This window comes from Nelusetta ayraudi, unplaced genomic scaffold, assembly GCF_046127955.1.
Source record: "Nelusetta ayraudi isolate G7.1 ecotype Tasmania unplaced genomic scaffold, CSIRO-AGI_Nayr_v1 ptg000031l, whole genome shotgun sequence".
Classification (NCBI taxonomy): domain Eukaryota; kingdom Metazoa; phylum Chordata; class Actinopteri; order Tetraodontiformes; family Monacanthidae; genus Nelusetta; species Nelusetta ayraudi.
The window spans coordinates 4,575,260-4,590,922 of record NW_027466081.1 but is presented as its reverse complement, the minus strand read 5'-3'; the positions used below and the strand labels follow the sequence as shown (position 1 = coordinate 4,590,922).

Here is a 15,663-nt window from a genome sequence, read left to right as displayed (position 1 = left end):
ATGAGACCTCTGACCTCTGCTCAGCTCAGTCCAGACTTCATTTTGCAGAATTATCAACCAATGTGCTGCAACAACGGCACCACGGTCGAGGTGAATCAGTGCTTTCACTTTTACCACAGTATTTTTTTTCCCCCAGTGTCCTTACTTTTACTCAAGTACAAAATGTGAACTACTACGTTAACTACTTTTGAGCATGCTCGGGGTCTCAGCTCATGCGACATAACCTGATTTCATGTGATAAAGGACAATATTTCAACCTTGGTGAAAAGCTGCACCGCAGCAGAAAAAAAGAAATGGGGGGGGGGCGGGGGGGGGGGGGGGGGGTAAAGGCCCACCTCAGCAGTTTTAGAGAGCTGCAGGGACTGTGAAATGAGAGGGGGGAAAAAAGGCTGCCAGGAGTGTCCGTACTTTTATACTGCGTAACAACCTGCCTGCGAAAGCAAACAGCTTTGGCCCCAAACAGTCACGATCAAAGAGCGGCAACACCTGCGCTGAACAACAGGGCCGCGGCAGCGCGCGTTACAACTCCAGTCGTTGGCTGTGATTCTGCACGTTTTGCGAAATGTCGAGCTCGACGCAGGGAGGCCCGAGGGGAGGATCAAATGTCAGCTTTGGAACCAGCGACCAAAATAGAGGCTCGCTGCCAGAGGATCGCGGTTACTGCTCATATTTTCAGTAATTGAGTGCTAAAGCAGGCAGCCCTTTGTGATGTCACTAATCCCGTCCCCAAGAGGGCTCAATATGCTGTTTAACAGAGCTCCACATTTTTTTTTTGGAGTAATTAATCATGCAAAACTCTTTTGGGAGAAAAAAAATAATAAAGATGTGAAAACAGCAAAAACGTAACACCGGTTCAACGATGCGTTCGAGGCACGCAGGTCGATACGCAGGTCGGACAGAGGAAGCGAAAAATCAGAAACATTCCTCTGTTCCCTTGTCACGCCTGGCTGCTCTGCACATATTTACTCGATTACGTGCCCTGGATTGACGCGAGCGAAAACGAAAATCAATTGCAAAGGTGTTGTTGCTGCGCTAGCGTTCTTTCCAGACGAGCACGGCCAGTCGGAACAGATGCGAAAGGCCTGAGCCATCGACGTGCCTTCAAGTCGGCTCGTTTGGTGGTGGACAAACACTCAAGTCTAGAGGCATTTTCATAAAACCTAGCTTGGTATTGAAAAAGGAACGGGAACAAGAATAAACTGATTTGTGGGCAGTGAATTCATTTAGAAGGAGGATTTATGTATTTATGTATATGTAGTTTCGAGACATGCAATATAAGGTTGCGACACACAGTAGCGTGTCCTGGCAGCAGGCTGGCCGCCTCAAAGCGCGTCTCACAAAGTAACATGTTGGATCATCTCTCATCTCAAAGCGCGAAAGCTTGGCCCTTTTTCTTTCCTGCCAAGGAGGTCAACAGGTATTTTCAAAAACTTTGCAGAATTCTCTGCCAGCACTTAAGAGCAGCAGCAGCAGCAGCAGACAGCACGGCCAGTTCCATTTCCACTCGAAGCAATCTGTACAACCTGGCCACCTTGTCAGGTTAGAAAAATGAAGCTTCCCCTCCCAAATAAAAAATCCTTCCTGGAATTCTGATAAGCCCGCTGCACTCTCTCTCCTTTTTGATTTAGCTTGTAAAAAAAAAGAAAAAAAGAAGAAGATAAATAAAGGAAATTGGCCTCGATAAACTTCCGCCGCCCGTGCCGAAACCTTCAAATGGCTTGTTTTGTTGGATCAAAAGATTAAGCCTAATTAATTTGCGATGATAAAACACTGGGGAGGGAGGGTGAAAAGAAAAAAACTGGGAACAAAACTGCAAATCCTTTGGGTTGATAAAAATGTGCAAATGCACAGCAGTTTTGCCTCATTAACGCCTCAGAAAGCTGCGTGACTCGCGTCTGTACTGAATAATGATAATAGTAATAACATTAAACTCAACGACGGGAATTCACTTATGCAATAATCGACCCTTCCCCCTCAAATGAGATGTTATAAGGAGACAGATGTGAGGGTGTGGGCGTGGGGGGGGGAGGGGTCACTGAAGGCACATGTGGAACAGATAAGGAGGCTCATAATTAGTCAGCAATGGCAGGTTAGACGCCTCAGCAGGAGAACTGGGCCGACGCTCACAGCACCTGATGTAGAGTCCCTCCACCTCCCCTCCCCCCCCTCATGCCAATAAGGGCCGCTGAGTTAATTAAAAGACTCGGTTGCGCTCCGGGGGTCTTAAGTGTCCTCACTCACTCAGATGGAATGCTAAAACCTCCACTTAGGAAGAAGCTCTCAAAGAAACTACAGTTGTGTCATTTTCCTCGACCTCTCCCTCGTTTTTCTCGTCCCGGCAATAAAGGTAACAGACGGCACCGAGAGAGTCGATGGGTTTGTTTGTCGAGGGATTGATCGAGGGTCCCGCGCGGCGCCAAATGAACCGCGTCGATGTTTCCCAGCAGCAGCGCCGTGTGTTTCTAACCCGTCTGTGAACCCCTCACGAGTGAGAGGAGTCCATATTTTTTTTTTTTGGATTCCTAATGCTTGCACCGGTCTGCAAAAGCGTTGGCTAACGTGCGCTGTCGTTGTGGAAGGTGTCCCTTCGTGATGTCACAAAGTGTGTTGCAACCAGTCAAGTGTTTACTTGATCTTTACTTTATCTTTACAGTTTTTAGCTGAGGATTTTGAATAGAGGGTAAATGTATACAGTACACACACACACACACATACATATATATATACATATGTGTGTGTGTGTAGAAGGCAGCTCCACTTGAATGATGGACAAAAACAAATATTTTGAATTTTTTATAATATGAAATCATTATAGGACTGCACTGGAAAAATTTCAAAAGATGAATCCAGAATCTTTACCTCCTTTTTTGTACTTAGCCAATTTTGTCTATTTGACTCAATGCCCTTAAATTTATCAATTCCTTCAATGCCTCCTCTTTGTCCCCGCTAATTAATTTCCGGATCGCTTGCCCTCCTATCCTGAGAAACAATGGATGGGCCAATGTAACGTGGGCGAGAACCTGGCCGGACGTGCCAGAGGAGGAGGAGGAGGAGGAGGAAGAAGAGGAGAGCGGGTAGAGGAGGTCGGAGGCTGGTGCTGAGACCTGGCCCGGGTTGCGAGGAGGCAGCGGGGGGAGTAGTTGGGAAGGGGGTGGGAGGGCGGCAGGGCGAGCCGCTCTCGTTCCAAGTCTTGCTGCTCTGTTTTGCAGCCACGAACTCCGGGGAGCAGCTGGGAGCGCCGTTCAATTTGGGCCAGACAGATGGAGACAGTGTTTGTGGTGATTGCATTAACATATTCAACCTAGACGAGGCATGCGTCCCTTTTATTTCTTTTCTTTTCCATTTTTTTTGGGATGTGGAGGGGAGGTGGTGGAGGGTCGCCCAAGAGAGGCCAGGAGATGATGGCAGAGACAAAAAGGGCGGTGGAGGAAAAAAAATGTTGCGGGCTCGCTGATTTTTTCTCATTAGAATTGATTAACCTCTCCCCCGTCCAATTTGCTGCTCTCTGTTTCTATCTATAAACCGTGGATGGCTTCAGGCTGATCGATCGCAAACAGGTGGGAGAGGGGAAAGCAGATGACAGAACGCAGACACAATGAGGAATTCTTTCACAGAATTCAATGTGCCCGAGTTTGAATCAGGAGAGATACACACATATACCTTTTATTTTACCCTATTTAGATTAACAGCAATTTGTTTATGTCCCTTTGTTCATACATCACATATGCTCCTGGAGTAGCATCTCATTAAAAATCATCTAAAAAACTCAGAAACAGCATATCTAGCCCTCTGTTGGCAGTTTACTGCAAAAAGCTTTGAGACTCCTGCTAAAAGTGATGGATTTTGACCTTCCACGTGGTTAGTGGGACAAAAACAGGGTGATCTCTCAGGGCAGTGCAACACTTAGTCAAGGGTGTTGTCATGAACCCTGGAGAGCTATTTAGAGACCTTTGTGAAATCATTAAGGGCCAGTTTCCAAAAAACTTCTTGCATCTTTTTCCTGTTGTGGAGGGAAACAACTGCCAGGATGAAATCATGTCTGTCAAGAAACTTTATAAACAGATTGAATCAGTCGGATGACGTCAACTGCCTTTTCCCCTCCTTCCCGGCTTCAGAGTGTGTTTACGTCGTCGGCAGCATGTGTCGGCCGAATCCTCCAGGGATGTTCTGGCCAACACAGTCGAAGACAGCCGAGGTCCCACGGGACTCTTGGCTTTAAATCTTGATCTGGGTGATGTCAATGTTCCGCCATTTCTTCCTATAATAATGCCATGATTGTTTCCCTGAACATACATAGCACAACAAGGAGCTGTGATGTCAGAGCTGGAGAGTTTCCACTTTGAATGAGGTCAACCGTGCGACGTGCCCTCCCCCCCTCCACCTGTGACGCTCCAATCAACGTGAGGTCATGTGATCGGCCCGTAGCATCGTCAGCGACCATTAGCGCTAGCACGGATTCTCTCGGTACACGCGGGGAAAATTACTGATTTGACGCAAAGTGACGCAGCCCCCAGGAGAAGATGACAAGAAGAGCAAAGTAGCCAAAGTGTTTGCCGTGCGAGCGAGTCGCTCCACTCCCCTGTAATATCCCCCCTTCGATGAAAGGCCTCTTTATTTACAGCTGCAGCTCGGTTTTATGGAGCTTCGCTCCTCCGCCCTTTCACCAGCGGCTCTATTGTTGTTTTTTTGCTCTATTTTTCCTTCCGCATTTTGCTCCAACTGATGGAGGGCAGCGCTGCGAACGGATCAGACAATATTCTATTTCATCATTTGCCTCTGTCATCGCCAACGGCGCTTTGATTGCGCTGAAGTGGCAGCACTGAGTGTTGCATCTACTCCTGTTTCATCAGTGAAAGCCCAACTGTAAACAAAACACTGTTGATATGACATTTCATCCAGTGTCTGATTGAAGTTGGGGGCTACATGCGGTATAATATTTTATAATAATAACAAAGTCTGGGACTGCCACAGTCCACCATTAGTGCTTGCATAAGGTTTGTGCAAAATACTAAAAGAATGAACTGAATGAACTACTTGTTGTTGTTGCTATATTTCTTCTTCTTCTCCTTTTTATAATTATTGTAGGTGGTGAACAACCTTTATTGTGTTTAGCACAGTGCTATTTCTTCTCTGTATTGGACTCATCCTCTTCTTAGAAGCAGTGGGCAGCTACTGTGCAATGCCAGACCAGATCCTGGTTGTCACTGGTTCCTTATATTGGACCAGTTGTGAAGAGACAGTGCCAACAACTGCATTGCTGTTGCTGCTGTTGCATAGTTGCTCTTCCGCTTTGTTTTAGTTTTTCGTTCTTTATTATTGCTTTTGTTTCACTTCACAGTCACATTTTTTTTAACAAATGTTAAAACTGCTTTCCCAATTTTTTGATTTACTCACCAAATAAGCAACTCTAAAAATGAAAATACCCCCTTATCTTGGTTTTAAGCTTTCCTTTTGCTGCTGTCTGAAATCCAGTTTCGTGACTTACTCACTTTCTTATACATACCCATTGAGATTAATTATCCAATCTAAACCCTTAAAGGAAGCGTGTAATTGCAAATATTGGCGCCATAAACTATAAAGCATGAGCCGAATTTAAAGAGCATGAATGGATCGCTGTTCACGGAGGATCAATAGTGAAGTTTTAATTATGCAATTGAGAGAGGAAAAAACAAAACATCGTTCATTAACCTTCCCTAACCTCCTACTACAAGGAAAAAAGTTTGTTTTGCGTTGTGGACTGTTTGAATATGATGAAGGCTATTCAAAATGCACCGCAGCAGGTGAATGAAATGGGGAACAGCCACAGGCGCGGTTGCAAAAAGTCAGCTTCTTGCATCATTTTGGCTGCATTCAGACTGCAGGCGAATCTGATTCAAATCAGATTCCTTGTCAAATCAGATTTTTAGGGCTGACTGTCCACATTGTTTTTAGCAAGCGTCTGTTCTGACGCATTGGGTCGCGTAGAGTGACATCACGGATAGCCAAAACCCATTGCTGTGTTTGGAGCTGTTCACACTGAGATGCATCTGTCCAAATGCGATTTGAAGCTACCTCCCAAAGGTGGTTTAAATCAGTTTTGCAAAAATCTGATTTTTTTTTTTAATGTGATTTGTGACTGTTCAGACTACAAAAGAGCCATCCGGTTTCAATCTGGATGGGCTAAAAATCGGATTTTGGCTGGCAGTCTGAACAAGGCCTTTTAAGTGTTTGAATGACTGAATGAATAGTTTAAACATATGTAAGGAACAAATTATGTGCAGTGTGTCAAGCCTTAGAAAAAACACATCATCAAACTGTATGTATATGAGGTCTGCACGAGACCGACTTCCTGGATTGGGGAGACGGGATCGTGACTCGAGAACACTCACACGTTGGTGGTGAAGATGCCGTAGATGAGGTCCTGCTCGGGCAGGTAGAAGGTGCTCTGCAGCTCGTTGTAGTAGAAGGGGATCTCCCCGGAGCGCGAGCAGTTGAGCCGGGCCTTCATGAAGGTGGTCCACGTGTCCTCCAGGAGGAACCTGCCGCCGATGTCGTTCTTGCAGACGCGGGCCACGCGCGAGTACACTGTCTTGCCGCAGTCGTGCTCCACGGCGTTCTCCCGCAGGAAGAAGAAGGTGAAGAGGCCGATGTCGTAGGCCGAGATGAAGTGGGGCTCTGCCGGGGGAAGGAAGGAGCCGGGCATGAAAATTAGTTTATTGCTTTTGCACCGGTGCTGATTATATTGAGTGCGAAAAGAACTCTGTTGCACGAAAATAAATTGTTGCACCCCCTCCCTACCCCGCAATTGAAGATCCCCTGGGATTAAGCCCTGCAAGTCAAACAAGCAACAGAGTGAAGATGAAGGTGCAGCGGAGGGAGCAGCAGCAGGAGGAGGAGGTGTTGAAAGAAAGGCTTCTTAATAAATCTGTCTGATGTTTTGATGGTAAATCCATGCGGCTGTGTCTGGTAAGACGAGCGCACATGCCGCTTTTATTGGCCCCTTCGACACAGGGAATGATTAATGTCCCTCCCCACTGGCTCGGTTATCACCTGAAAGCAGAGGCTGGGAAACAGTCTGAGGAAGAGAAAGAGCGGGGACGCCGCGCTCGGGCCTTTGTAAACACATGAGTCATCACGGAACGCGGCGCAGGACGGCGCGAAAAAGGCGAGAAAAAGAGCTCAAACTTGGAACGCAGGTGTGGAGTCACGCAGGGCTGAGTTATCGACCACCTTTTTTCGTTGGTAGGCTTTAAAAATGAGATGAAGCCCAACTTTCACTTCCAGTGCTCGTTTGTGTCCCCAGAACTGCGCTTGTTAAAATAGGCCGCTGTTGGACCCTCCCACCACCCCCCTTGTGATGTCACAAAGAGGCACTAAAAGCGCTTCCACATTTGTGACATCAAATGAAAATGGATGGGGTTGTTTTTCAATCGCAGCCAAGTTCATCCAAAATCACAAAAATTCTAATTTCTCTAATAAACTTTTTTGTCCAAAAGTTTGTATTTCCACCGATTAAAATGATATTTGCTTCTTGCAACTGTATATCGCATTATAAATTATTCACTTCCATAGGGCTTTTATCATGTGGACTTCCAGTTGTACGCAGGTGAAAAAAGCGTTTTACGCTTAAACGAAATGAGAAATAAAATACAAACTGGCTATCGAAAATTCCCGTAAAATTCAAACTTTGAACGCGCAAACCTTGTTCAAAAGGTCAAGAGCTGCGGCTGTTTGTTTGCTCGGAGGAAACTGAGTTTGAGCAACAAGTGGGCGAAAATATTTTTTCTCTCTTCAAACGATGGAGTTTCCTTTGAAAGCACCTCGCTGTTTGCCAGGCGGGCGAGGTTCCTGCAGCAGCTTAGGTTTTGAGTGGTTCTGATAAACAGTCCAGTCTGTGAAAGTATTACAGCTCAAATCATTTGCATTTCATATTCCAAAAACGATTCAATAACTTTAATTATTACTTTGAAAACTAATTTTTTCAAGCCTCTCAAAAATTTGATATGAAGAATACTGTTGCTTCCATTTTTATTTTTTTTTTACTTTTCTACTCAAAATTAAATTCACTGATGCAAACATGCTGAACAGCCATCGTCTAGTTGGGACGCCTGGTGCACCAGAGTCCTGCTGCTGTATCAGGTCAACAGCCCCGACAAGTTGACTTGTTGTGCGACTACTAATGAGAGACACACCTTTATGTTTAAGATATTCCACGACAGAGTGAATATATATGGATTTGGCATTCCTGAGCTGCTCTGGGCTCAAGCAAAACCCCGCATATGTTTTTATATTTCTTTGTTTTTCCCTTTCGCATTCTGGTGCTGGTGCGTGCTGCGCCAGCGTCGGGCGGCGGGGCCGTCGGAGCCGCACACGTTCTGCATAACATTACGGGAGCTGCGTGGGAGCAAAATGTGACTGATGGACTCGCTGCAGCATCCCGCCGGGTGTAAAACAGATTGTTCAATCTGGCAGGCTCGTTGGCCGCTGAAGGAGCGCCGCCGACATCGTTACGTCGCGTGGCACACCAGATCAAACACGGTTACAGCTTCGGGAGCCGCGATACTTCATATTCGCACAAACAACGTCCTGCAGAGGGTGTGGGGGGGGGGGCGGAGATGATCTACGCGTGAAAAGGGGAGCGGGTCAGGCGCCACGGCGCCGCTCGTTTCCAAACGGAACAGATGGAGTGTTGCGCGGGTGTTGTGCATTGACTTTGTTTCCTGCTGCTGCTCTGGAATCTTGACCTCAAAAATCCAGGGACAAACATCCGTAGCGCTTCTGTAAAAATTAGCATTTTGAGCAACTGCTACTGTGGTAACTGCCTGGGGACCAATAACTTGGTCTCACACATCCATATGGTAGGGCCAAAAGAAGACGGGACCAGTAATGGGAAAATTACTTTGGAAATGTTCATTCATTCATTTTCCATACCCGCTTAGTCCCGAGCTCAGGGTCACGGGGGTCTGCTGGAGCCTATCCCAGCTGTCTTAGGGCGAAGGCAGGGGACACCCTGGACAAGTCGCCAGTTCATCGCAGGGCCACTTTGGAAATGTAACTGGTTACAATTACTGAAGATGTAATAGTAATGGAAATATTTCAATTACTTTATCAAAGTAATGTATTTAATTACCACGGACTGTAACTCGTTCCTACCCAACACTGGAAGGGACCATGCAAATCAATCGATATTTGTTTTTGTATCCCAAGTTCACAAAAGCAATTCAGGTAGAGGCCTTTACATTACAACCCTCAGACCCTCAAGTCCCATGAGGAAAAACTGAATCAAAAAAACCCAAGCAGCGAAATAGAAGAGAGCTCATAGAGAGAGAAAGAGAGGTGCAGAAGAGGAAGCCCCTCAATCATCTGTCTGCCAAATTCAAACGTACAACAATAAAAGCCTTTGGCGAATCAATATGTGGAACTAAAATATGGAATGGATTGTGCAAAGACCTGAAACAATGTACTAGCATGAGTCAGTTTTAGAAACACCTCAAGTCAACTGTCTTTAATAAGGGAGAACAATTCTGAGCGACAGTGTCTAATAACAACATCAGCCTTTTACAACTCAAGGCATTATGGAGCAAGTATTACATATTTATCTGTTCATTGTGTATTAGTATGTATTAAGTTATTGTGCATGTTTAAGCAGTTGCATCTATTTATAATTGTTGTATAGTTTGTGTACAGTTAAGCTAATCATTAAGCAAAACATGGAAGGTGATTGGAAGGTGATCTTTACTTTAATGAGGGAATGTTGTTTATATTCTAATTAATCTTCCGATGCAATATCGATATTGATCTCTTTAGCAGTCGCCATCTGTGTCTCGCTTGCTGTGACTTAAAGACTTCGAGACCTTTTTATCTGTGAAAAGGAAGCAGGCTGGTTATGGAATCTGGTGTAATTGTGTCAAACTCATGGTTGGATATTTAGGTATGTCAAAGAGCTCAGCGCAGAAAGTTGAGTGGAGGAATAACAAAAGTGCGTCATGCCGACGGCTTTGCATTGTTAAGGGGATGTTTTCACTGGGCTTTACAGCTAAATTGTTCTCACTTTAACTCTGAAATCTTGCCCAGCCATCAGGCCAACTTGTAACATCCAATGTTTTCAACAGGTCTTCTCATATTTACTGGCTTCTGAAGCCAATCAGCCGATCGGGAAACAGGGGGTATGGGAGAAAAGGCAGGGAAGTCTTTGCATATAACTGACTGGCGGTTCGCTCAGTCACCTTCCAGCTATTGCTCTCTCTGGCTGAACACCTTCTGTGGGCTCTTAACAAGATGGATAAGTGACATAAATCCAAAGAGTTGAACTCCATTGGAGTCTCCCCTCCGACAAAAGCAGCAAAAGCTTTGCCTGAAAACACGGACACAAAGCGTTTCTTTCACGGGGAAACTCTCGAGCAGCGCTCGCCATTACGACGTCGCGGGATGGGACACAGTTGGTCAGTGCCTGGCAGGCAACCAATCCAATAAGGGGGAGAGATTGATTAGATCCAGGATGCCCACTTCCCTCCGCCGCTCCTTCAATCCCTCCGCCCCTCCCCCCGCAGCGGAGAGGCTCAGAGCTGGAAATGAGATTTTCATTCACGCCGCCGAATCCGACGGGAGCGCAACTCTATAACTGTGAGCGACGCCACGAAGCAGCGCGGCGGGACGGTTTGTCTGCGACGGCACACTTGTGTGCATGTGTGTGTGTGTGTGTGTGCGTGTTGCACACTATAGGAATTCTGAAAGTGGCGCACAACCAACGGTGGTTATGCTGATGAGGACACAATCTGCTTTTAATACTCATCCTTCACTCATGTGTGTGTGTGTGTGTGTGTGTGTGTGTGCATGATGCTGTCTACCACACACAAAAGGGGGACACTCATGAAAACACATGCACCCGGCATACAGTCCAAAAACATTTGTGCGCGCACGCACACACACACACACACACACACACACACACACACACACACACACACACACACACACACACACACAGTGTTGGATGGAGTCTTTGGAGGCACACTGTGTGTTGTAATTTCACCCTCTCCCTGCCGTGAGGAATAATTACATCGCTCACCGACTCCTCAGTCCATCTCCTGTGCTTCCATCTCATCCGCTTCGTCTTCCCTGGACACACACACACACACCCACGCACACACACACACACACTTTACGCCATTCCATTATATTCCTGCAGATTGACTCCAGACCACGGGCCGACTCAACCCCGAGTCACAGCACACAACCGTTTCTATTGCATTCAAAGCTCAGCGATGAACATGACCTTCACACTTGGATGTGTTAAGAACAAAAAACAGAAAAGTAGGAAATGTTCATAAGTGAAATGTTCACTTTGGCAATGGAAATTTCAGATGGAAACAAATGGGAAGTTTACCAAAAAATGAAGGCGCAGCCAGTCCTAAAAAAATAACGGAAATTGAGTTGGGGTTGACGCTGCCACTTCAGTGGGAGGCACTGCATTTTGCACACTGGTACAAAATGCGGTCACCGCATCTGAGGAGACCGACTTACTTGACAGGTGGCATGCCATAATTTGAGTCTCATTTGTGAAACACATGTCCAGGGTGTGATCCCTGCCTTCAGCCCTAACTCAGCCGGGACAGACGGGCTATGGCAGCAAACCAAAGGCAGGGGAAGCAGTGATAGGAAGCAGATAAATAGATGGATAAACAGATGGATCTGCCAAACAACATGCAGTGATGAGGTCCAGATATAATGTGCGCCATTGTTTTTGTTATTGGTGCTGTTGCGGGAGATGGACACAATGTCTTTTTCTGCTTCTGCGCGAAAGTTCGAAAAAAAAAAAAAAAAAATCCACCTTAAATCTGAAAAGTTAAACGCTCCCTAAATTTGGAGTCTGAATTTGGAGACACAAACCAAGTCAGCGTTTTCACTCTTGATGCTCTTGTTCATAATTCAATGTCCAGTTCAGTGTGAAATCCTCAGACCGTCACCCACCTTAAAGCCTCCATGAAGCAGAAAATGGATCTGACCTTTACATTAAGAACAACATTGGCCCGAAATAGAACCTCCCACTCTGCTTTTTCGGTAAAACCTCCATGAATTCCTTCATCTCGCCGCCTCTGCATATCAAAGGGTTCTACATCGGGGCGGGGAAGGGGGGGGGGTCATTTTTTTTTTTTGAGGGCCAAGGGGTCCGTCTCCATTTCTGCTGCAGTCAGGATGTGTGTGAATGGATTTTCGCCACGGAGCCTTTCAGAAGGGAAAGGCACGCAGTCAGCAGCAGGGAGATTATTGACACCGACACCGCCAGGACTGACAGCGTTTCCCAGCGATTCCCGGGCCTAAACCTGGACTGCCTGTTCTGCACACAGCCTCCGATATCCAAACAGTCTTTGTAATCCTTCAAAAACAGCCTTGTCCCGCTGATCCGTTGTGGCCGTAGCAGAAAGGGCCAATTGTGTCGGCTAAAAATCGTTGGGTCGGGTGAAAAAAAAAAAGAGGAGCCTTCGTCTCTTTTCGCAGCTGCGGCCGGTCCCAGGGAAAATGTTTTAAGTGATTTTCAAAGATTTTCAAAAGTCCTTTCCCCGCTTTCAGTTCCAGAGACATGAAATCCAGGGGGAATTAGAAACTGATCAGATTACTGATCTGTCAGATATTTTTCTTTGTCGCTGCCAAGGCTAAATAGTGATCCTGTGAAACAACAAAGCTGCACCTCAAACATTTGAACTCGGCCCTTTGCGAATTTGGGAAAACTCTTCCCTTCAGAAGCTCCGACCCTGAGCAAAGAGAGCAGCATCACCTTGAGGATGTGAGTACTTGAGCTGCCTAAAAAGTATTGTATCCCAGGCATCACATGACTCGCAGACAAATGGCTGCATCGGAGAATAAATGAACACCACTCAAGTTGTGTCCTGGCACGAGCGTTTTCCCAAATCCTTGAGATCTAATCAATCTCTTCCTTTATTGGATTGGTCGCCTGCCAGCCGCTGACCAACAGTGTCCCATCACGCGTCTGATTGACGAGCGCAGCACTGGAGTTTCCTGTGAAAATTAGCTAAACAGCTTTTGTCTGCTTCCCAGCAAAGTTTTTCTGCAGCGTTTTTGGAGTCTGACTCCGCTGTTGGCGCGCACACTGTGTTGTGAAAATCATGTAACAATCTTGCACAACTAATTTCATTGCAACATTTCTTCAATCAATTAGGATTTTTTTTTTTTCCACATACCCATCTGGTAAAGAGCCCCAAGAAGGTGACAAGGGCGGGGGAAAATAAGATTGAGTGAATCTTCAGTCAGTTGAATCAGATTTGTGAGCAGCATGTGACACCAAGTACTGTTGTGTTTAACTCAACTCTGTTCAACTCAAAACAAATAGCAAAATGTAATTTCACACCATGTCTTACGCCTTGCTTACGTGTCTGCAGCTTTGTGAGGTTCTCTCCATCATCATCATCCAATAGTGCATCAAATCGTGCAAAGAAAATGAAGGAACATGTGTGCTAAATTAACCAATAGTTGCAATAGTTTGGAAAGCGTGAGGCAAAACTTGGAAGGTGATCTTTAGTCCATCTAATCTACTTTTGCAATATCCATGTTGGTCTCTTTGGCATCAGCTATGCTTTCAATCGCTATATGCGTCTTCATGGGCTTAGCAGAGTAGATAGCAGTAGTTCCATAAACTGCAAAAAGACGCTTATTGGTTTAGTAACCCAAAAGATGGACTAAAAAAAAAAATTATGAAGAAGGATGAGGAAGGAAGGCGGAATTTAAAGGTAAAGAGATCTAAACACAAATAAAATCCAAGCTGCAACGCGAGAGTATTTAAATTGTCGTTGCGGTGCCACCTTACCATTGAGCCACTTGGAGTTGTACTGCGCCGTCCTCAGCGGCGGCATCCCCCCGAGGCTGCGGTAGATGACGGGGTCTCGGCCGGAGAAGTCGATGACGGTGGCGGCGTACAGCTCGCCTCTCTCTGTCACCACCGCCGTGGAGTTGTGGCGGGGGTCGTACGGGCAGCGCGCCACGCCGTTGACCCGCTCCAGCACGCTGCTCATGTTGCCCACCTGGGTGCGCAAGTGCAAGACGGAAGGTGTCGGAGGGTGTCGAACAAATTGTCAAAACGCGCATTTCTGTGGCGCCCCCCCAACTGTTACCTCTCTGGTGATACACAGCGGCTGGAAGGCATTGGTCCCGCAGGTCATGACCTCGGTCTTGTTCACCAGCAGGACTCGGATGTAGTTCTGACATTCGACCTGCGGGGAAACGAAGGCGAAGAGGTGGGGGGAAGTTGCAGCGGCGCAGATGGAGGGTAAAGATTCCTTGTTGTCGAACAGAACAATGGGCCAAGTCGCCGGCTTCTATCAGAAAAAGGCACCGAAAAAAAAAAAAAAAAGAAGTTCTCCCGCCCGGGCTTTCGCTCCTCCGAAGCCATTGTTCAGGAAATAGGAAAACTCGTTTGCGGCTGAATAGGGGCCTATTTGTGCCACCGGCGCGCGCGCACACACGCACACACAGTAAGCCGAGCGCTGTGTTTCAGTCAGACGAGTCAAATCAGTTTCAACAAAGGAGTGACATCGATTTATCGGCGGGGGGAACATTTCGCACCGTTACTGGGGAGGAGAAAAAAAAAAATTACCCCCCAAAATTGTCGCTTTTGTGTTGAGACTTGGTGGGAGGCAGATTTGCAGAAATGTAGGATTTCAATTCAAACGATTAAGTTTAAGTGTTAATGAACACGCGGGCGGGCAGGAGAAGCCTTTCACTCTCACTTGTGTATTTCCCTGGTTTCCCTGGTTTTTCAGTTCGCTATGCAGTGAGGCGGGGGAAAAACAACTCGGTGGGGTTGAAGGTTCTGAAATGGCTGTTCTATCTTGCGAGGCACCGTGGCGGCGGCAGATATCAACTTGTCTGGTAGCCGGGACGTAATTGAGGGCGCGGGGGAGGGGTCGGTGGCGTTACCTCTGTTTTGCCTTTGCTCTGACAGGACCGCCTGGTTTCCTCATCCGGTGCCCACACCGTCGCCTAGCAGGGCAAAAAAAACCAAAAAACAAAAACAACAACAAGGAGGGGAGGGGGGGAAAAAAGCAGGCAATGTCAAAACAGTTTCGGCTTGAGGCGGTGAGATACAGAGGAACAGTCACGCATGCGCGCGACTTACGCTAGCTAATACTGTAGGAACACGAGGAAAAAGTTCGCGGAGGAAAAAAAAACAAAAAAAACAAACAGAAAAGAGGAGGGAAAACATGCCTGAAAAGACTTTAACCTCATTGCTGTTTGTTTATTGTGTAAACATGGCGACGGGGTTTGCCAGCCGCGAGCCTGTTGGACGGCCGTGGGCACGGTACCCGGCGAGGCAGCTGAAGGGCTGAGCACGGCATTAGCATGTAAATGGATTTCTCTCCGTCTTTCTCTTCCCTCCATCCAGCGATGAAGAGGCGACTGACGAGCGAGCGAGCGCCCGCGCACACATACGCGCGCGCACGAGCACACACACACACACACACACACACACACACACACACACACACACACACACACACACACACCTCTGCCAATTCCTCTCCCCATTGATAGCCGTCTCCGGGCTTCATTACGCATGCAGCTAGCGGCGCTACAAACACACCGATGTGTGTACGTACACACACGCTGGCCGGCCAGCAGGTCCCTGTTGGCTCTTGTTAAGAGGGTTGAGTGATGTCCCTCTACTTGGCT

General features: G+C 46.8%; 1 protein-coding gene across 5 annotated transcripts in view; it reads right to left on the bottom strand.

Annotated features, from left to right (window-relative positions):
* The window catches only part of sema5ba (sema domain, seven thrombospondin repeats (type 1 and type 1-like), transmembrane domain (TM) and short cytoplasmic domain, (semaphorin) 5Ba), a 173,808-nt gene that overhangs the window by 45,991 nt on the left and 112,154 nt on the right, over nt 1-15,663 (bottom strand). For all 5 annotated transcript variants that reach the window (XM_076030998.1, XM_076030999.1, XM_076030996.1 and 2 more), the window contains 4 exons: nt 14,911-14,973; nt 14,106-14,204; nt 13,802-14,015; nt 6,369-6,654 (listed from right to left, as the gene is read on the bottom strand). In XM_076030998.1, coding sequence (XP_075887113.1) covers nt 6,369-6,654; nt 13,802-14,015; nt 14,106-14,204; nt 14,911-14,973 — 662 coding nt within the window. The remainder of the gene's footprint in view (nt 1-6,368; nt 6,655-13,801; nt 14,016-14,105; nt 14,205-14,910; nt 14,974-15,663) is intronic.